Source organism: Ornithodoros turicata, chromosome 2 (assembly GCF_037126465.1).
Source record: "Ornithodoros turicata isolate Travis chromosome 2, ASM3712646v1, whole genome shotgun sequence".
Classification (NCBI taxonomy): Eukaryota; Metazoa; Arthropoda; class Arachnida; order Ixodida; family Argasidae; genus Ornithodoros; species Ornithodoros turicata.
In genome coordinates, this window is record NC_088202.1 from 32,076,133 (window position 1) to 32,099,185 (window position 23,053).

Below are 23,053 nucleotides of genomic sequence, written 5' to 3' on the forward strand. Positions count from 1 at the left end.
CGTTACAAGTAGCGCCGTTACAGTAATCGATACTTTTTCGGTATCGGAGTGCGTATCGCGATACTTTCTTAAGTCGGTATCGGAAAAGTATTTCCGGAAAATGATTTTTTTTTAAAGTCACCAAGAATTTCTTGGTGACTTTCAAAAGTCGAGGAACTTTCTCAGTCTGTGGGCTCAATGTCATGTCTTCAGGGACGTACGGAATTTATGCCATTACAGTCCACGTGTCTCACACTGTATTCTCGCAAAATATTTTTCTCTGTTGACGAAAAAGAATAATAATTTTCAAATTTTGAGAAGTATGACATGATAGTGCTCGCAGTCTGCCATCCGGCTTGCAATATTTGTCCTTTTAAAGGCCTATTTCCGCCTACTCACCACAGCCGGTGTTCTCTTGCAACGTGGGGCGGGGAGCGAAGACCAAGATGGTGCTCGCGCTGCTGCTAGGAGACGGATGGTAATGCTCTCAATGACGTCACCTGCTTCAGGGTAACACGAAGCTATGGAGTTTTGCAGGTTCTTTGGGAAATTCGTGGAAGCGCGTGATGTGAACACAGGACATTGATTTCCATTTTACTTACTCAGCCTTTGAGTGAGGTCGATTGTAGGCATTTACTTGTCTAATAAAATACTACCGACTCCTATTAGAGTGATGCAGGAGTGGAAAAATTACAAAATGATACAACTACTGGAAAAAGCATACGTACAGCAGGGCGCTATCACACGCAATGGTCACACACAAAAAAAAGAAAAACAAGCTTGCAACATATTTAAATTTTTCTCACTCAATCAAGATCGCCTGGAATCAAAAGATGCTTATTAAAATTTAGCTTAAATAATGCACAAGAAGCTGCGTTACAGATATCTAGTGATAGTTTGTCGATTCCTCTATGGTGGGCAGCAGAAAAGAAAATTTAAAGAGGGCTGTCCTGCAATTGATTTCCTTTATTGAGCACAGATCACGACTTCTAAGTTCGAAAGCGTTTTTTCGAATAATGGCAGCTTTTACGACAATGAAGGACATCTTTCTTTATGAAAAAAAACATAGCGAACTTTTCTCGCGAAGACAGCCGTTCTATTGGTTTAAGAGTTGCCCTACAACACATTATGCTACGAGACTCCAAGGTATTTTTTTCCCGCACCACAGCATATGCACTGCAGTGAAGCAGGTGGTCTTTGTTAGTTTCAGTTTGCTGACACTGCAATGTCTGCAATTTGCGTTGTGCAGGGAGCCATTGCAGGAACTGTACGCTGGATGATGTCCTACGCCCCAGGGGCTCTTTCACGGAAAGACACGCAGAAACTCGCAGCCTCGTCTGCTCTCTCCAGGAGTCTGGACTCGCTCGAAGACTGTGAGGCTAAGTTTGCTTGGTCGGACTTTCACTGGCCTACATCTTAACTCTCGGCCATTATCATTCTAACATCTGTTACTATACCATCACATCGCATCCTGGCTACTGTCGTGGCACTGTCCACTAAGTGAGGTCAACAACGGCAAGCCGATCTTGTCACCACCGCTACCACCACCATGGTACGAGGCTCAATTCTGCCGAATCTTCTGAATATAAATCTGACGACTCGACATCGTACTGTCTCCATTTCTTTCAAGTCAAAGTGTAAGGGTCCCGTGCGATCTTTGCATATTTATATTTATTGGAGGACACAGCGTTTGCATGAAAGGAGCCAGACTACACGCATTGCGTGTCTCAAAGTCCAATTCAAATAACAGAGTTCCCCCAACGCTTGTGGAAGAAAGATCCAACGGGGGAAAAAATCCATCGGGAAAGAACTCCAACGGGGTCACGCGACAGATGGAAAAAGATCCAAAGGGAAACAAGATCCAAACGAGAAAGAAGATCCATGCGGCATAAAGGTCAATAGGGAAAGGGAATCTAAGCGAGGAAGCGCGTGAGTGTGTATATCTGATCGAAAAGAATGCTGAATGAGCGGGCCATCGTATCATACTGTCAGTTTGTATGAAGTTTAACCCGATATTTCCACGAAGACCGCTGGACCAGGGCGATTGGAATTAGTCACAAGTACCACATAACTTCCGCCCGTGGGAATCCGCCCGTCTAATACGACTCGGTCGCAGGGCGCGACCTGTCCAACAACCGCCACGCCAAACAAAGACACTGCGGTATGTTCTGCGTCTGTTCTGTGTCTACTGGTGTGTAACGTGTATTATGCAGAGGAAACCGAAGAATTGCACCTGATGCAATCAGATCCCACCAGAACTGGGTTGAATCAGATTCAGCGCAACCGAATTACACCCGAGTTATTGAGGAAATATATACCCCCCCCCCCCCGATGCTGTTGAAAACTAAACTATAACCAAAAATGTCAGGCCGTATGGCATATATACCTTTTGCCGGATTCGCAAAAATTTGGAGCCACGCACATAAGAGTTTTGCAATAGTCCCTAACTTCCTCATCCTAAGAGAAGAAAATGCTTCGTTGTGATTCACCGCTATCCGGACACGAATTTAGCAGTCTCTCGTTTTGCAGGAAGGTGTCATTGCATTGCAACAGTCACAAAGTCATTTCAAAATATCCCTAGCTTGCAAGGAGCACGTCAATATCAATAATTGAGTCCAAGTAGTTCACAACATCAGGAAACGTGGGGACGTGCTCTGCTACTAATCTGTCCATCTCGGAAAGCAACACTCTGTTCCTCCAAAGCACGCTTGGGCATTGTGGTCTTCCTATGGCGAGGGGATCAAGCCTCAGAGCATGCATCCGATACTGAGTGGCATGCTGCGAGGTTCGAAACCACTGCAACAGCTCTGCCAAACTGGGGTGCCGCCTGTCGATTCGACTGAGTAGGCCGTTGTATCAGCCTTCTACCATGTTCGTGGTTCGAGGCCCGGTATTCTTGAATTGACCCCATATGTCTTTGATGATAGCATTTTCGATCCACAAGCTCTCGAAGTACAAGCTGAAGTACCGGGTGATCGGAATCGCTTCGACTCACCTGACGGATTGTCATTTCCACACAGGGGGACAGGGAACCAGCAGATGGCTTGTTGGCGGTATTAGCGACAGATTTTTTAAATATAATCTGCCTTGCAGTTTACATATTAAGGATATTATTACTTATTATTATTTGCTTATTATAAAATATTAATTGTGAAGAATTCATGAAATACAGTAAGCAACAACAATAACAGCGAATGCTTAAGTAATGATGATGTAGTGGGTTGTTTCGTGCAGAGGCGGCACCCTACCCGATGGCTTTAGAGGGAGAAGATGGTGAATGATGATGAATGTTCAGAGCTCACGCAGGAGACCTGTTGCTCCTAAAAATGAGATAGGGGCTTGAAGAGCTCGTAGCAGATGCGGCTTGGCTGGAGGCAGGGGCGAACGCAAACGAAGCCGTGGATAGGTACTACATATTTTTTAGGAGGAAAAAATGTACGCAAGGAGACGTGTCTCACTGCAAGGAACTGCACTTACTTGTCACGTGCATTGCACGTATGCAATGCGCATATGTGCATTGCATAATGTGTATGTGTCACTGCAACGAACTGCAACTGTACAACACAAAGGAGTTCCAACGTGGCCTCGTGACGGAGGGAATAAAGATCCAAACGAGAAAGAAGATCCATATGGAGGTTTCCCGGGGGGCTATGACTCGTCCTGTACAAGACCGCTACCTTTCCTGTCTCACTTGAGTCGAGAGGAGTTTTTCGACGAGACGAGACGGATTTTCTTTCATATGCCTGTTCACAGTTGGCATTTGGTTCTGTTGGTGAATGGATTAATTCATCACTAAAAGCGCTAAAATCTGAAAAAGACGAAATACCGACGACACACACGTGTGTCGTCCGCATTTCGTCCTTGTTCCGATTTTAGCGGTTTTAATCATGAATTCATTCTTTCAGATACGCTTTAAGTTTCTAAAAAAGTTTACCGTACGAAACTTTACACGAAGCATTGGAAGATCGTGAACCCGACCAAGAATTGAAGTGACAATAGAGAAACCCTTTCGCAAAACGTGCTGTGCATGAACAGCTACATGTTGTATATTATTTCAAAAACGCTGAAACATGTTTAGTGATAATCTGTTTAAGTAGTTTCAAGCAACTTGAGGTTGAGGAGAGTGGGAGGTAATTGGAGGACTTAAACTTAGAGGGGGGCAGTGATTTATTTAAAAAAGAAAAAGAAAGGGGAAAGGTCAGCCATGCAGCACGCCGGCTTGCTATTCCCCAAACAAATAAAAAAGAAAAACATAAATAAGTAAGAAAAATGAAAAAACAAACAGATAAATAAATAAATAAAAACAAGAAAAAATGGAAAAGAAACTCGGATCACAGGGAGCCCAGGAGGCCCGTATCACGCAGAAAGCGGAGCACCGCTTTTGTGACACTCCACTGGCTAGCTCGCTGCACGGGGCCAAGGAGTGTTGCGAGAGAAACGTCTGTCCGTCCGTCCGTGCACTCAAGCTTTGAGAGGTGTTGCCAGAGCACGGCCCGATGATGGTGGTGACGCTGACAGTGGAGGAGCTGATGGGAGATATCGTCTTCTACGGCGCAGCAGGGGCAAGTGGGAGATGGGACGCGGCCCAAGTGAACGGGTGAGGGCAACGTTCGGCTGAAGATAGTAGTATGGGATGGACTTTCAGAGTGCACAACGTTCATCTGTCCTAAACATGATTTAATTGGCAATTAGAGCTAATTGGGCTCGCCCACATTAATCAGCACCCTCCAGGGAGCCACCACACTAATTGGGGAGCATCTAACTCGTGTCCAGACTAGCTGAGCGTTGTACACTACGAGAGTCCATAAAAAATAAAAAATAGGTAGAAAATAAAATAGATATATAGAAATAGAGTGGAGAGAAACAATTTATTAAAAAATCGACGATGCCGCGGCGAAGAAACCGCTCCGCAACACCCGAGTGACCAGCGCCCGCCATGTTGGTAGTTGGCACCCAGCAGTTGCAGAGATCGACGGCAGGTGGCCACTTAGTTGCAAGGCATCACACCAGATGGTGCCACCATCGCAGCTCTATGCGAGAAAGACAGAACAAGACACTAGTGGCAGGTAAAAATGGCAACACTGCTGAACAAGTCTAGGCATATGCGAGAGAAAAGGTCTAACCGCTACTGCTAAACAGCACGAAGAAAACAGTACACATTGGAGAAAAGGCTTAGGGGGAGCGATCGGTTAGGCCTAACCACAGCGTCACAACACTATGCAGCTAACACAAGGCGGGAACTGCTAAACGTGCATCAACACGGAGAAAAGGCTTGGTCACTGCTGAACAAGTCTAAACATGCGAGAAAAGGCTTAACACGAGCGCAGTCAAACATCGGCAAATCACTCGTTGGTCACCGCTAAACACGGAGGCACGGCAAACATGCGAGAAAAGGAGCGCGGTAACACAACGCAGCAAATCACTCACCTTTTCCTCCACGGCGACTGCTCCATCCGAGAGTCAGGCAGAAACTGAGCGGGCGTTGGGACTGCAGAGCAACGGAGCACACGTCTGCTCTCCGCGACAGCCAGCCAGCAACTGACTGGGGCGACTGACTGGCAGCTACGCATGCGCGCCCTCTGCGCCGCCCGCCCGCGGGTGGTTTCGGTTTCGCCTCTCCGCTCCTCCCGCTGCGCGCGCGCCTAGCGGCGACGGGTGGCTTCTCAGTTTCAGTTTGCGCGCATTTATCTGTATAAAGGCAGCGCGCACCGCGCTGGTGTCATCATTCTGACCGATACGTGGAAAACACCACGTGTGGTTTCTTCTCCTGCGTTTCTCGTTGGCGAGGAAAGGCAAAAAACTAAGAACTTCGCGAATTTATTCGCGGCATTCTAGAGGAAGCCTTTCAAGTCCACCGCCTGGAATGGTTGCAAGCACATCAAGAAATGTGTCAGGACAAGATGAAGACGCTCGACCGCATCTTAGCGGTGGACAGACTGACAAAAAAGAAGTTCAACTTTAGCCTGGATAATCTGTATTGGGAACGGAGTTCCGATCTGGAGGACGACGACGACGTGTAAATAAAAGCGATGCATTTCTCAGTCTCAGTCTCTTCTTTTTCTTCGTGCAACGTGTACGCACCCAACATGTTTTCCCCGGAACCTTTTCGTTTCCGTCATCCTTTTCGCTGTATCTTAAGCGGCCCCTCCATGTGCGGCAAATCTACTTTCGTTGCTAACGTGCTGAGGAACTTGAACGACGTGGTGGACAAGCCTCCGTCACAAATATTCTATGTGCAGAAATATGCTTCGCCGAGCATGCAGGATGAATTTGGGGACTCCGTAAAATTTACCAAGGAGCTACCGCGAGAGTGGGACACGTCGCGCGCTACGCTGATCGTCGTCGACGATCACATGACCGACGCCGGTTCCTTGAAGGAGGTGACCGATCTTTTCATTCTCACCACGCCAAAGCATCGATCTTGTTACTCGTTCAAAACATCTTTTTCGACAGTAGCCATTTTAGAACTATATCCTACAACGCCAGTTACGTCGTCCTGTGGCGCACCGTGCGCAGCGTGCACCAGATGGAACATTTCGGGCAAGAGCTATTTGGCAGAAAAAGATTGGAGTATTTTCTGGACGCATATAAACAAGCGATGTCGTCGCCCCACGCTTATTTACTCGTGGACCTTCACAACTATACGCACGAGGATCACAGGTTGCATAGCAATATCTTTCTGGGTGAACGTTAATATATCTATGCCCCGAAATGAATCTCCGCCCTCACCTCACTTTACTCAAAGTACTCTCTACTCTACCCCCTCCACGCCGTCGCGAAGTCTTGAGAAGTTCTTCCTCGTCTGACATGAAACACCTCTCCGAAATTTGCCTCAATGTATTGAACGGAAAGGTGGCTCTAGCTCCAGACACCTTTGAGCGTTTGAAGAAGCACAAACGCTTTTTACGACGGCTCGCATACAAAAAGATTCACAAGGATCTGGAACGTTTGAAGCGCTATGTGTCTCAGCAGCGAGGACAGGGCGTTCTTTCGTCGGTGGTTCCCCTCCTACTTTCCACTGTGTTGAACCTTTTCGTCAATGGCCAAGAGAATTGAAGTGACCACCTCCTCCATTGGAAACATTCTTTCCTCGAAGGAGAGTGACGACGTCAAAGTGAAACTCATACTGCAAGCACAGTATTGCATACTCAAGCAGTGCGGATTTGACCCTTACGACGATAAAAACAAGGCGTCCGACGCTACAAATGACTTTGACTACTCGCTCCTCTCTCCAGAGGTGGACGAAGAGGAAGCGGAAAGGGTCGTCTCGGAATTAAAGAAGGTTCTTTCCTGGGATCGCGAGGGTTGTGTCCCCATGTCGGGCGAGCCCATCAGGCACTCCTCCGTTTACGAACGCGTCAATTATCTGTTGCAACATAAGACGGGAAAGAAACCTTCCTGGTTCTCAAAAGTCTCGAAACTATTGCGCCTGATTTCTCTGCCCAAATCTCGCGAGCCTCAACAGCAGCAGCAGCAGGCCTCCATTGCGTGGACGACTTATGGAGGGAATATGAGAAACCAGTGGGTGGTTTGGGGGGTGTGGACCGCTATAGAAAAGCGCATCACTTGAGCAAAAAGAAGGCTCTCGCTATTCTCAGAAAGCTGGATGCCTACACGCTTCACCATTCGGTCAGAAGAAAGTTTAATAGGAGACGCATCATCGCGCTCAAGATCAACGACGTGTGGCAAATGGACCTCGCCGACTTTTCAAAATACAAGAGATTCAACGGCGGCTACCGCTACATTCTCGTGGCGATCGATTCCCTCTCCATCCGCATCTTTTGCGACAGAGGAGAGGAATTCTACAACAAGATCGTCAAGGAGTACCTGTCACGAAAGAAGGTCCACATGCATTCCACCTTCTCTCCAGTAATCAAAGCATCGCAAGCAGAACGTGTGATACGCACTTTACGCAACAGAATATTCCGCTATTTTAGAGTAACCGAAAAATACCACTTCGTTTCTGAGCTTCCCAAGATCGCGCGCGACTACAACACTAAACACAGGACTTTGGGCATCAGCCTGTCCGAAGTCACACACGAAAACGAATTTGAGCTGTTCAATAAGATAAATGGGAATCCCGTCGTGCCCTCCATGAAAAAGAAGCTCAATGTGGGAGATAAAGTGAGGGTCCTACTATACAGAAAAGGTTTTCATATGAGCTCGGAAGGGAGTTGGTCGCCTCAGATTTTCACCGTTTCCCGTCTGAGAGACACCTCCCCTCCCGTTGTGCACCTGGAAGATTACTGGGGTAAGGAAGTGGACGGATGTTTCTACTCAGAGGAGGTTCTCGTCATAACCCGAGACGCCAATAAGCCTTGGCCAGTAACGAAAGTACTGAGAAAGAAGTAAATGAACGGACAGAGCTTCTCCTTGGTTCGCTTTTTCGGTTACGACAAAGAACACGACAGTTCGGTTCTGAGCAGTGACGTGGCCAAGATTGGGAAACGACGTCAGACATCTACGTCCACCTGCTCTCGAACGCCAGCATGGATAAGTTTCCCTCAAATAAACTCAACGCTTTCACGGTAGCTTTCGATAGTCCGCTTCAGCTCTCGAATCGCTATCAAGTCGGTCTGATGGATCTCAGCATAAGCAATGATTTTTGAAATATTGAATATGAAAGGCAAGATGCGAAAATCGAGGCTTCTTTCGAGGACACGGTCACGGATGTGTGGAGAAGCCAGTAGCGACGGACGATAGGACGGTTGAAACCCGCGTTGATGAGACACGGGTCGACTGTCTCTCCTCGTCTATACTTTTCCAACAGCTCGAGTTTGTAATCTACGAAACGCTTCATTTTCTTTGCAATCTTCCCACTGACGGTGAACAGACGTAAGGGTATCGTCTTGAGAATCGAGCGAAAGTCTTCCTCGCACCTATCGCCATGAATATAATCGCGTAATCGCAGCAAGTCCCGATACATTCGCGTTTGCACAAAGGTTGCAAACCTCTGCTCGGGCGTCATGACTGAGACGGAGTGACAGTATATATACACAACCTTTTTTATTTCTCGTGAGAGGTTACACATCAATTAGGCTCCAGCTTTGGTTTCGTAGCCGGGAAGACAGCCAAAATACGGACGAAGGCTCGAGTCTAACCAATGGCTGGGGTTTCTCGACCAGAGTTCACCGCAACGACAGGTGGTCAGCTGATCGCCGATCCACAAAAAGAAGGTCTTTGGAGGAGGCTTGAAGGTTAGGACCAGGGGTAGATCTCCCGTCAGTAGCCATTCGTAATCTGCACGAAAGGAGCGTGAGAAACACGTGTTTTTTTTTATTTTAAACACACGTACAATCTTCTTCAGTCACAGAGTGACACTGATGGTCCATCTTCTCCATCTTCCTTCAATAGTCGAAGTCCTTCGCAACGTACGTCGAACGGTACCATCCGACAGCCGAGAGACGGGCGAATCAATCGGTCCGTCCAATGCTTTTGCTCTGACAAAAATATGATCGATTATAGAACGTATGAAAAATAACGAGGGAGCGTACCTTTGGACCACAATCCACCGCAGTTGGTGCAGAAGAAGCGGGCGCTGCCAATCTCCCGAAATATGTGAGGCGGGAAAAAAACGACTTCATGCGCAGCAAAAGTGTTGTACACTGGAAGCGAAACTCTTCAAACATTTCGATGATGACGTCATGGGTATTACTTATGAGGATCTACCAAGCTGATAATGATGGCACGAGAATGACGATCGAACGTTTGCTTCGATATGTATAGTAAAGCTTTTCCTCTCTCTCTCTATGACGTCATTGAACGTGTTTGGATATGTTAGGACGTGTTTGAACATGTTTGGACGTGTTCAGACACGGCCGGCGAACCGTAGAAGTCGCCCCTGGACACACTAGTTCCTCTCTCTCTCCCTCTCTATGACGTCATTGAACGTGTTGAGACATGTTAAGACGTGTTTGAACATGTTTGGACGTGTTCAGACACGGGCGGCGAACCGTCGAAGTCGCCCCTGGACACACTAGTTCCTCTCTCTCTCCCTCTCTATGACGTCATTGAACATGTTTGAACATGTTAAGACGTGTTTCAACATGTTTGGACGTGTGTGGACACGAACCCCGCAATACGAAAAGCGTCACACAGTACGAATTAGACTGCTGGTTAGTGTGTCGCGTGCAGTGCAGGAGGTTCCTGGGTTTGAATCCCACACTGGGTTCTCTCGTCGTCATATACAATTCCCAGCCCCAGAGTGTTAGTTAGACATTAGTGTAATGTCTTATTCAACGTCGATGGTATCATTGTCATATGCGACATAGCAAAAAGGCGCGAAAGACGGAAGGTGGGGTGGTCAAAGTACAAACGACACCGTCGCAAATCGAGGAGGAGGAGAGCGGCGTAGCCACTATAAAAGGTATGTATAAAAGGTGCGCTGGTTCTACGACGATTGATCGAAAGCCCACGAGGGGCATGCATCCACGACGTGAGTCGTTTCGTGGACCAAAATGTAAGTTGACCGTCTCTGCCGTGAGAGTGTATTCTATGTATGGCATTGTTTTTCAGGAACCAATAGCCGCTGTCTCCGCATGACACTGAACACACACAGGGACTCATACCATCCTCTCTCATCATCAATCTCAAGCATTCGTCAATTGAAGGGAAAAGTGAGCATCGTTTCGTGAGAGGAAATCTCATACTGATTTTGTTTGACCGCAGTGCCACGCTGTCTCGTATGTCAGTACGACCCCATCGATGCCATGCTCGTGGCCGTAGAAAGAGCACGAAGCTAGAATAGAGAATCTCGGTAACAGTCCAGTCGTCCTTTCAGATGACGGCGACGACGGCAGAGTCAGTAGTCCGCCTTTCGTAATACCTGAAACGGACGACGACGAACCCCTAGATGGGCACGACAATGCAGACGAATTGCTCATGTGGGAAGGGGATCAGTCTTATGCAGATTTCATGCCTCTGTCTGGTAGGGTTAGAGGTGAATCACCAGATGCAAGCCCAGAATTTCGAAACGAAGATGGGCCTGTCCAGGGTCGTAGAATCGTTGAATTATGAGAACATGTCGTAGAGAATCATCCTTCCGTCACAGAGAGACGATTTCTTCCTTTCTTTGTCACAGATGAGGCATTCGACAGAACGGCTACTAGGTACACGTTTCTCTGCTCCCCGCACGACGACAACGTCGACGATTTGCGACTCTATCTACCGAGCATTGCTCCAGTAATCGTGCGCGACCTCGAAGCCTATCCCATGCCTTTCAAATTTTGTCTGTGCTCGAAAGCGCTCATGATTAAGGACGGAGCCGATGGGTTGACTTCTCATCTCCTCCACGTGAACCTTCACTTGAGAGTGGTTCATAACCGCCAAGAAATCGAAGGCGCGATAAATGCTGCCATCGTAAAGTCCTCGCAACGCGTAGAAAACTATGCGAGAGAAAGGTCTGGTTTCACCTCGAATCCAATGTGTCGACTTAAAACTAACGCGTTTGAAACCGAAGCGGATTGGGTGCACGATCGAGCTTCCCGAGCTGCTAAAAAGAAAACGAAAGACTCTCACAAACGTCAAACTTCCGCCGAATCACGAAAACAAGTGTTTTAGGTATAGCATGCTGGCGCTCTTGCATCCGTTGAGGAACAACCCAAACGACTATGTTAGATACCGCAAGTACATGAATCCTTCAAATCCGGAGACGCTCATAACGTACTGGCCGCCCTGCTTCCCAGTCACTTACGAAGACATTTCCCTGTGGGAGAGAAAAAACAAAATCTCTGTGTACGTCTACGTGTTCAACGAGCAGACGAGTTCGATAACAACAGGACGGGTTCCCTGCACGCTCTATAAAGATAAAGTCCACTTGCTCGAGGTTAGGGAGCATTTCTATGGAATCAGAAAATTTAGCACTTTCATGGGACGAAGTGACTACTTTTATTGCGGGAAATGCACATCCGGTTACGGAACGAGAGAGGCATTGCAGCAACATGAACGTCTGTGTCGCGACGTTAAAGAAGTGATTCTCGAAATGCCAAAAGCGGGGAAGTGTGTCTCCTTCAACAAGATACAGTACATGCATCCCTATCCCTATTTCGCGGTCTTGGACACGGAGAGCGTTTTGGAAAAGGGCGCGCTCGTGAAGGACTCCGTGAGTGTGCACAGGATGAGCTCGTACTGCATCGTTGTAGTGAGAAGTTGGGACGGAAAAATACTAGGCCTATATGGCTATTTGGCACCCAACGCGGCAGAGAAATGCTTGCTCTCGCTCAAGCGATTTAGCGATCAAATCGATAGGTTGAACCGTTGTTCCGCGCCATTGGTCATGAGAATGGAAGACCACTTTTGGCACGCGAGCGCTATGCACTGCGAATTTTGTGGAATCGAATTTAACCGACGGACGCGGAAGGTATCCCATCACGACCACACCTGCTTCGTAGAGCCCGGTTCTTCAAATTTTGTCGCTACGCTGTGCGATACGTGTAACCTTACGTGTCGTAATACCAAAGAACTCGTCGTGTGCGTGCACAACCTGCAATACGATTTGAGCTCCCTCCTCTGCCACATGCACGTTCCAAATCTGGGCGAGCCGTGGATCTTAGCTTCGAGTACGGAAAAGGTAAGAGGGTTAAACATTGGTGATCTCCATGTCCACGATACCACGCAGTTTTTCAACCTGTCGTTGGCGAACCTAGTGGAAACCCTGCTCGCCAGCGGTGGCGAGAGCGCGTTTCATTGTACCCGCCAAATGTATGGTGACCGTTTCCGATGCCTCCTCAGGAAGGGCATTTACCCATACACCTTCGTCGACAGTTTCAAAGCGTACAATTTGCCCGCACTACCGCCAAAGGAAGCTTTCAAAAGTGACCTGAACGACCAAGAGATCACGGACGATGACTATCAGTACGCCCTCGATATTTTCGAATTGTTCGAATGTAAGAACCTCGGTGGTCACACGCGTCTCTACGTCACGCTCGACGCCGGTCAGCTCTGCGACGTCGTGCTGCATTTCAGGAAGATTGCGCTAGAGACGGATAGGTTAGATATCCTATGCACCGTGTCCCTCGCCAGCTACGCGTGAGGCAGCGCTCTGAAGCTCACCAAACTCAAACTCGAGCTCATGAGCGATCGCGAGATGTACGAAACGATCGAGAAGGGAACCAGCGGAGGCATTTGTAACAGCTTCCACAGATACTGGCGGGCTAATCACGAGGGGTGCGACGATTACGATCCCCAGCAAGAAAAGACTTTTATCCAGTACCTCGACGTGAATAGTTTGTACCCATACGCGATCACTTTCCATCTCCCGACAGGTGGTTTTGAGTGTGTCGATCCTTCGAGGTGGAGCGAGATCGATTTTCTCAAGATTCCTCACGATTCGGACGTGGGTTACGTGTATGTGGTACACTTGTTGTATCCCGAAGAACTGCACACGCTCACCAGGGATTTTCCCCTGGCACCCGAACACAGTTGCGTGGACGAGAACGAACTATCCCCCTACCAGCGACAGCTGAAAGATGCGTTGGCGCTGAACGCCCCTCCCACAAAGAAACTCTTGCTGACGTGCTACGACAAAGAACGCTACGTCGTTCATTATGCATTGCTCGCTCTGTACGTGAGGTTGGGCATGAAAATAAAACGTGTTCACAGCATCCTCTCATTCCGCCAAGACAACTTTTTACGAACCTTCATGCAGAGAAACGTCGCGTTGAGGAGTGCCGCAACCACGAAATTCGAGAGCCTTCTGTACAAAACCATGTCGAACAGCACGCTCGGTAAGTCGATACCAAATGTGAGACGCATGAAAAGGTACGCTATAGTCTACGACAAAGAAAGTGCACTACGAAAGGCTAGCTCCGTCGACAGTCAGCATTTTCTCATTCTGAGTGACAAGTGCATCTTGCACGAGATGAAACAGCGCCGTATCAAATGCACACACTGCCTTTACGTGGGCTTTGCCATTCTAGAAATATCCAAAGTCCGAATGTACAGCTTCATCTATGAGTCGCTCTTTTCTCGCTTGACGTGTCCAGCGCAATTGATCTATAGTGATACGGACACCATAACTTTTTTCTCTCACGTGTGCAAGTCTGGAAGAACAGCTGATGAAGATTGAGAATGAGTTAGATCTGTCTTCCTATCCTCCGAAGCACCCACTTTTCAACGACGAGCACGCGAACCAGATGGGGTACTTCAAAGACAAGACGGGAAGTGGTGTTATTCAGGAAGTCGTAGCCATCCGAGTGAAAATTTACAGCATTGTCTTGGCTGGGTCACACAAACAGATCGCGAGCGAAAGGAGTTAGGAAGGACGTGGTGAGGAAACACTTATTGCACGAAGTGTACCGAGATTCTCTGTTCAATGAAAAGACAGTCTCTCAGAAGCAGTGCACCATCCAGAGTATAAAGCAAACAATGTACACCATTTAGAGACTCAAGAAGAGCTTGGTCCCTTACAACGACAAACGCTATCTCGTGGATGCCGTACACTCCTTTCCTTACGGAAGCTGTGAATACGGTGAGCTTTGTTATGTTTTGACACGTATAAAATTACGATAGTACTCTCTCCTTGTGCAGCACCAGAAAACCCGGAAGAGAGCCCGAGACCGTCGACGTCAGGCATCAAGTAACCGTGGAACAAAGAGCTGCACGCGCATGTAATCGAGAATAAAAGTTCTAGTCGAGACATGCTTCTCTCTCTCTCTCTCGCAGACAGCAGAAGCACGGGTCATCGTGGCAGTGTGGTAGTGGAATGCGTGTACGAAAAGAATGACCATTCCCTCGTCGTACTGGTACCATGACACGCGCATTGACGACGCTGCGATGAAGATTCCCCATATCCTTTCTGTTGAGGCAAGTCAGGGAGGGTGCAGGCATTATCGACCAACTCCTTTGAATGTATTCAATAAAGATGTTTCAGTGAAAGAAAACAGAGAGTCTCGTCAAAGTTATTCGGACTGTTTAATGCGTTGCATGTCGATAACCAAGCGGTATTTCAATAAGTCGGTGACAAAGTTAGCGATGTAGACTGCTTGCAAATGTCGCTGCTTCCGCAGGGCGTGCTTAATATGAGCGATGGCACGAGCGAGAAGGTCCACGATGTAGTTGAATTCTGCGTTGGCCAGACTCACAAATTCTCTCATCAGTCCCAGGGGTCCGTCCGGAACCGTTAAGCAGACGTTCTCGTAACGGGCGTAGATCCGACGCACCATCTCCTGCAGCGGCCCCGGCGAGATCTCTCCAATATTGCCAAAGCCTACCATGTCTATCATGCAGTGAAAAGCATTAATGACGAGCTAGTTGCGGGGACTTTCGCTGCTGAAACATTCCTTGTCCACTTCTTCCCAAGAAGCGTGGGTGCGGGAACAATTTTGTAACGAGTAGTGGCTGAACATCCTCCCGTATTGATGACGCGAGCGTGGTGCACGCTTTCTTTATACAGATAAACGCACGCAAAGAAAGGCGAGCAAAGCCGAAACTGAGAAGCCACCCGTCGCCGCTAGGAGCGCGCGCGGGCGCGCGCAGCGGGAGGAGTGGAGAGACGAAACCGAGACCACCCGCGGGCGAGCGGCGCAGAGGGCGCTAGGAGCGCGCGCGCATGCGTAGCTGCCGCGGCGCGTCGCCCCAGTCAGTTACTGGCTGGCTGTCGCGGAGAGCAGACGTGTGCTCGGTTGCTCCGCAGTCCCCGCGTCCGCCACGGGAGAAAAGGTGAGTGATTTGCCGTGTTGTTTTACCGCGCTCCTTTTCTCGCATGTTTGCCGTGCCCCCGTGTTTAGCGGTGACCAACGAGTGATTTGCCGATGTTTGACTGCGCTCGTGTTAAGCCTTTTCTCGCATGTTTAGACTTGTTGAGCAGTGACCAAGCCTTTTCGCCGTGTTGACGCACGTTTAGCGGTTCCAGCCTTGTGTTAGCTGCATAGTGTTGTAACGCTGTGGTTAGGCCTAACCGATCGCTCCCCCAAGCCTTTTCCCCGATGTGTATTGTTTTCTCCGTGCTGTTTAGCAGTAGCGGTTAGACCTTTTCTCTCGCATGCCTAGACTTGTTCAGCAGTGTTTCCATTTTTACCTGCCACTAGTGTCTTGTTCCGTCTTTTTCGCATAGAGCTGCGATGGTGGCGCCATCTGATGTGATGCCTTGTAACTAAGTGGCCACCTGTCGTCGATCTCTGCAACTGCTGAGTGCCAACTACCAACATGGCGAGCGCTGGTCACTCGGGTGTTGCGGAGCGGTTTCTTCGTCGCGGCATCGTCGATTTTCGAATAAATTGTTTCTCTCCACTCTATTTCTATATATCTATTTTACTTTCTACCTATTTTTTATTTTTTATGGACTCTCGTAGTGCACAACGCTCAGCTGGTCTGGACACGAGTTAGATGCTCCCCAATTAGTGTGGTGGCTCCCTGGAGGGTGCTGATTAATGTGGGGGGCCCAATTAGCTCTGATTGCTAACTAAATCGTGTTCAGGACAGATGAGCGTTGTGCACTATGAGAGTCCATCCCATACTACTGAAGACGATGTACAAGGGACTCCTCCTCGCGGGTACAGCGGCAGTCGATGACAGACTCCAGTGAGGGGTCGATGGACTGCAGGAATGCATGAGGTCGGATAGCGTCTACAAGAAATTGGCGGGTGCCGTCGCCGCAGAGACGCCGTATTAGCAGGCGACACGCAGACACCGGGAGCGGGAGTCCCCAGACATAAAAACTGATGCAATACGAACCTTTCCATTCATTGGCAAAGGGAAAAAATGTAGCAAGTTGTAGAAGATTGTTTTTATATATTGGACTACCCATTCGCAATACCATCGTGTAACTTTCTCATGTCTATGAGTCAACAGTAATGCTACCGTGCCTTCGGTTTCACTAGTGAAATTGCTTGATGCAGTACTATGACGCGATACATACTACGAAATAATATGCATACAATATCTTAGCCCATAGTGGCTCTTGAGGACTCCAATAAGAAGAGAAAAAAATCCAACCAAGAGGAAGGTGACAAAATAATAAAAATGGTATGCAGGTAATGTGAAATTAGTTACTAGTCCTGGGTGTTTCTCCACGATGGCACATATGCAATGGAGTCTGATGCAGGTGACAGACACCTTACAAGACACACACATTACAAGGAAAGATTGCTCGGGTCAAATTTTCACGTTCATTTCTCGCCATACATACTCACAGCAGAGTTTCCTGCATTCCCTTCTTGCTGCATTCGGAAAACGTAAATGCCTTTGGGTACTGGTGGCTGATGTCACCCATGATGAAGCCGTCCGTCCATTTACATCCTTCAGTGTTGTCGTCCCAAGGCGCTCCGAGCCTGCGGAACAACAGTAACTGTTATAATAAGTGGGTTATGTCACACCCAGAGGAGATACGCTACTCCACTTCTTGCTGCAACACAGTGACAATATAATAACGAGCTACACAGTGACGGCCGAGGTCCTTCAGTGTCTAGAATGGCAAGCAGTGCTTTTTGGGGCTAGTGAGCTGGATATGACAACGCACGAAGCAATTTCGTCATAGTGAAGAGTTTCACAGGCTTTGTAGCTAATAACGTAGCACCGCCGGAAGCCCCCTGGTCTCTGCCGGTACCACCGACCTTCGTAAGCCTTCCGAACCTTCTGCAAAGAGGTCAGGTTCCCCCTGAAGACCTTCGACCCCACTTTTATGCTCTGGTAGACGAGAAGTCTTCTACGTAGACTGCAGCATACACAGATGAGACATCCAGGAAAGGCAAGTCCGCCTCGGCATTCGTCATACCACCCGAAGACGTAATGCAAGGACGACGCCTTTCGCATTCAACGTCATCTACAGCTGCGGAACTCTATGCCATCCTTTTCTTTCTGCAGCACATCGTTGATTTACATGAATAGTTGGAATAAAAAAGAGCAAGAATGTTTATATAATAAAATTCAGTTAGTAAATTAAAAATTGTACAGCACAGTGCCGTTTTTGTTATGATTTCGTTGTAGCCGCCGTGTTCACTAGGCCTGATAAGTGCGACAAAACGTACTATTTTCAGAAAGATATCAATAGCGCAGCATCAGTTGAAACTGATTTCCAGAAAAATAATAAAAACGAATGTGAGGATCTACATCTGCAGTGTAAAATCAGAGTAGTCTGTGAAATTTTCGTCACGAAATCCCCGCTTCACGGTGTTCGTTTTCGTCGGCAGTTTGAGTGGGATTCAGGTGCCATGGCGACCCCCGTGATATAAAGCCACCCAATCAGAGGCCAGGAACTGTGATTGGCAGGTCGAGCCTCTTTTTGGGACTCCTCCCAATGGCCAGACTCCCTTTTAATATACGGCTCTGGTGCTATGCGTAGCGCCACGTTAGTGCCTGAAAATCCGCTCTCTTATCACCCACGGCGGTCTCCACATATGCACTCTGACAAGCCGCTTCGGAAGTTTATATGCGGGGTACTATCATTGGCTGCTACTCGGAGATCACGTGTTCCACCGCGGCTACAATAAAACCACCGTGAGAGAAGGAGTTCGTTCATATGCCGCAACCATGCCGTTTTACAACCGACCGTTGTAGAAAACGGTGTTTAATGTCCGCAACTTTATCATTAAAACACGGCAGAAATCTCTGCGCAGAAAGTGCGGTTAAAATGCTATACCATTTATGAGTGCATTGCAGAGAGGAAAACCGTGGCGACGGGACATGCCCGCGATGGGCTCCTAAATGTTATTGCACTTCAACAGCACAGCACAGCTATTCCTGTTTTATTATTATTATTTTTTGTTGGTTTCTCGTGTGTCACTTCCTACACGTGCATGCGCCAAGCAATACTGTGCCGGAACCCAGCCACCTCTCGACGAGTCTAATACAGCTTCCCTCGCTGCCCGGCAGCCTAACGCTTATCGGAGCTAAGCCACGGAAATGGGAGATTGGTTGGAAGTGACGAGGACAGTACACTTGGCGCACATTGAATGTTATATGCTGAAAGGTTTCAGAACTGACATTCACTATGCGTTGAAGAAGCGGCACGAAAAAATCCATTCTAAATATTCTCCCTCATGACGATTTCAGGGGTCACGTTGGTAAAGTTTTGCGTTTTGCTTTGCGGCAATACCGTTTCAACGCGAGCTTCCGCCTGGGGCACGATAAACGTGAAACGCCCCCATTAAGTACTGTCACAGAGAGAGTTCATCTGCACTTGTGAACAGCTCAGAAAATTTCTTGGTTCTCTGTCACTGATCAGTCTATAACACCAAGGATCTTCCGTCCTCAATTCTGAATAACTGGTATCATTAGAGTCTTGGGAGCACAGATTTCAACTTCGCTCACAGCAGTGGTTTACCCAGAATGCCGTCCTTGGGAAGGGGGGGTAGCGCAAGGGGGTGTATTTACTTGCTTTTGACAAAATGTCGCGCAATCTCACAAAGTTTTAGCGGGTGCCCTCGAGATTTTGGGGGTGTTAGGGGGTGTCGCGGGTCTAGTAAATCACTGGCTCAAAAACTGCAAGGTACCTCGTACCAAAGTGTACTCACAAGTGTGCCATCTGGCGTACAGCAGTGTCCACACCAAAGTAAAACTTTGCATCGTCGAAGCCCATACCGACATTTTTTTCCGAGCACACGCCTCCTTCATATGACATTCCTGGTACTATGAGAAAAACATATAGTATATGTGCTGGCATCACCGTGAAGGTTTTATACATCAACACACTGTGTTTAACTATCGAAGGGAATTCAAATGTTTTATTTGCTTTGTTTAAAGGAGCATTAAAGTGGCATCCAGTCACAGTTGTAATATCCGTGTCCTCTGTGTAGTCCGTTGTACGTCCACAACTGGGGAGCGACGTATACAAGCGTGCGCCGTTGAAAGCGAGAATACTTCCAGGCGTTTGCCGTAGGGCGTCTCTCCGACGTATTCGCTAATTCCCAGTCACAGCAAAGTCTGTTTGATCTATCGTGTCCCCTGTAGAAGCCTCGACATGGTATCCGCATGACCGAACTGCTGCTTCGACAGAGACATCACCCACACTTGAACAAGCAACAGTCTGGACAGTCGACCCAGCACCACCTCCTCTAGTAGACAGCTTGGACTCCAGTTCGTCCTTCACTATACAAGCAGTACAGCGTTAAAGGTCAGATATGCCGATTTTGAAGTGCCGCAGAACTGAGCGATACTCGCGCTGTGTGTTCATTACCGAACACTGAATATGTGTGCGAAATATCTTGCTCCAACTGTTCGTAGTTTTTTAGAAAACAGTTTTTTTAGTTCCCACGCCCGGCCGTCAGACCGTCGGCAAACCCTGCGCACGGGCGCACCGACGTCACTGCTCTCGGTTTATCTGTCTTTGGCTTGGCATGGACTCTTGGCTTGGCTGCTTGGCTTCTTTCGTTTCCTCCTCTGTGCATCGTACATAAGCGACCAGCTGTTATGTTGTTACTAAGCCGGAAACAAAGCATGTGAATGTTTTTTTGGCACAGCGTCGTTTGGAAAGTGCACTTCCTTGTTCTGACCTTGCCTTTTATGGGCTGGAGCGATATGATTCGTAAATATGCCACGGCGAAGTTGTCGAAGATGCGAGAGTGCTACGCTCTTAGAACAATTCATCGGTGCATTAAAGTGTTACCTATTATAAGCTGCCAAAAGACCAAGCAGTGCGAAGCTCTTGGCTGACAGTGGTGCCTGCTAATCTCCACTGCAAGGATTTCGTCTATGAATGTTATCATAGGTTACGCGCGACTCCAGAGGCAATTTGGAATCTCGGCACGAAATCGTCTGATGAAAATCTGAGGTGCCCGACGCATAACATTTTGAACGTGCCACGGAGGATCAAGGCAAAAAACGAGAGCAAAAAAATGGTAAGTCGAGGTTCAGATATAAAAAACAGCAAGCTTAATGAATCGATTGTGCAGCTGTCCTACTGCGCTTACTCTGATATAACCACGATTAACAACACAATAGTACTATTGATAATCTATCTTCTGAATTATCACAGGTGCACGCTGAAGGCGGAAATGAAGCATGATCTGGCTTGCATCTGGTCATGAAGAAATTGCTGACACGTTAGTTGCAGTCCACCTCCAGCAACAGGTATGACAATGTGATGTTATAATTTGAGTATTCATCTATGTTCAACTTTTCATGTGCACTCGCATGCAGACATTTTGACACCACTTTTAAATCTGCCCTCAAAGTTACAACCTGTGCTTCCAGGGTGGAAAACAAAGATCGCCATTCCGATTAGCTGCTATCTCCCAGTTCAAGCACTTTTGTGTCTGGACACTAGTTCCTGTGGATGGGGTGTTACAAGCTTTACTGTCTGATATAGAAGGTACGTTACATTAGTTCATTTAATTTGTCTTTTGCACATTTTTGTTACTGTTAGCTGGATTACTGTTGGACATACAATCCTTTGACATACCGAAGCTGATGTCGCCTCTGATAACATTTTAGAATTGTCAGTGTCATCAGCGTCCATTGAGGAAGGTGCCTTTACTATCTGTGAATCCTCAACTGAAGAATAGCCCAGAATTCATGTTAACATTGTCTACTCTTATTAATTCACTGTCTGTTTTCTGAGAGCTAAGAAAAATGGAAACTATTTATTTGTCACAACTTCACACTGGATACTGGTGTGGTACTGGCTTGACATGTAAGCTAAAATACCTGGATTCTACAATAATTGTGTTCAACTTGGTGCATTACCGTGGGCAATGCCACATTCACTACATTTTTAGTGGGTCCGGTGCACAAATACTGTGTGCATACTGCATACATACATACTGTTCGATAGGCAAAAATACCTGAGCAGTGCTGTGTAGTCTTTGTACCCAAAGTCCATACTCTTACTGCAAAGTCACAGTACGTAGAACAGCAATGTGCAGGTATGCTGCGATAGAGATTCACAACAGAAAGAAGACTGTTGAGAGAATCTAAATTTTAATGAGTCGAGACTTTCGTGCACAAGGCTGCTCTTGTTAATGTCTAACATGAAGTTACAAAATCCCAGAATATATAAAACATGTTGTAATGTAGAGAGTGAGGGGTGGTACAGACATAAAGATAATTATAAAATCATATATAATAAAATAAAAAGGGGGTACAACTGCCTTCTCAACTCAACTCGACAACTCAATAACTCTACTTATTCTCTACCTTACAACATGTCATATATTCTGGAATTTTGTAACTAGATGTTAGACATCAAGAAGTACAGCCTTCTGTGCAAAAGTATTCTTCCTGTTGTGCACAATCATTATGCAGTAAATGCGACTATCCATTTCTTGTCATTAAATGCTTTTCCTTTCTTTCTTTCTTTTTTTCTGCAGTGATGAGCATCCATGAGGACACATGCCAGAAAGGGAGTCTCTTTGGGATGACAAACCCTCATCACCTCATGAGGATACAATGGTTGACGAATGGTTCTCAAGCACATCGAAACGTCCAACAAATAATTCATGAAAAAGCCAGTCAGTACTAGCACCAGGAATTGAACGTGGGCCATCCTGCTACCAGTCAGAGATGTTCAGTGGTGTAGCCACGAGGGGGCTAGGGGGGGCTCGAGCCCCCCCTACCTGCCATGGACCGACCCACACAAATCGTGCAAATCCGAGAACATAATATATGGGGGGGGGGGGACCAGTGTGACTATCGCGAAAGTTCTTGCAGTTCATGGCGTCTATCTAGGAAGCATTCTTGAATGGTTTTCAAAGTATGAGCTTTTCAAAATACTTCCAATCTCGTGACACCACTTCATTGGTCATGACAGCCTATACATGTAATCGTACTGTGAACGTCTAAATCAACTATTTTCGTTCCCTTTTTTAATCCTCAGTTTGAAGTGTGCACAAGTATGTGTGTGTTGTCGACACAGGATCAGCGGGGGGGGGGGAGTTTTCGTATCGAGCCCCCCCTACCTTTGAGGTCGGGCTACGCGACTGGAGATGTTACATTTCAGGCGCTCATTGACTTTTGGTGAATTACTTGTTGACTTTGTCCCAAGGTGGAGCTCGCTACAGCTCATTTGCTATCTGTTAATGTTGTGGCGTATGTTGCGTTTTTCTCTTTGTGTGTTCCAGACTCAGAACGGTTAATTTGGATCAGGTCAGGTACGTTTCATTTAGACATGGCAAACATAAAGTAGTGTTTCTCAACACAACTT

General features: G+C 47.4%; 1 protein-coding gene across 1 annotated transcript in view; it reads right to left on the reverse strand.

Moving 5' to 3' along the window:
- Positions 1 to 23,053, reverse strand: part of LOC135383310 (A disintegrin and metalloproteinase with thrombospondin motifs like) — an 88,207-nt gene that overhangs the window by 17,097 nt on the left and 48,057 nt on the right. Inside the window, exons 10-11 of the mRNA XM_064612824.1 lie at positions 19,428 to 19,542; positions 17,109 to 17,246 (exon numbers count right to left, since the gene is read on the reverse strand). Of these exons, the coding sequence (XP_064468894.1) occupies positions 17,109 to 17,246; positions 19,428 to 19,542 (253 nt within the window). The remainder of the gene's footprint in view (positions 1 to 17,108; positions 17,247 to 19,427; positions 19,543 to 23,053) is intronic.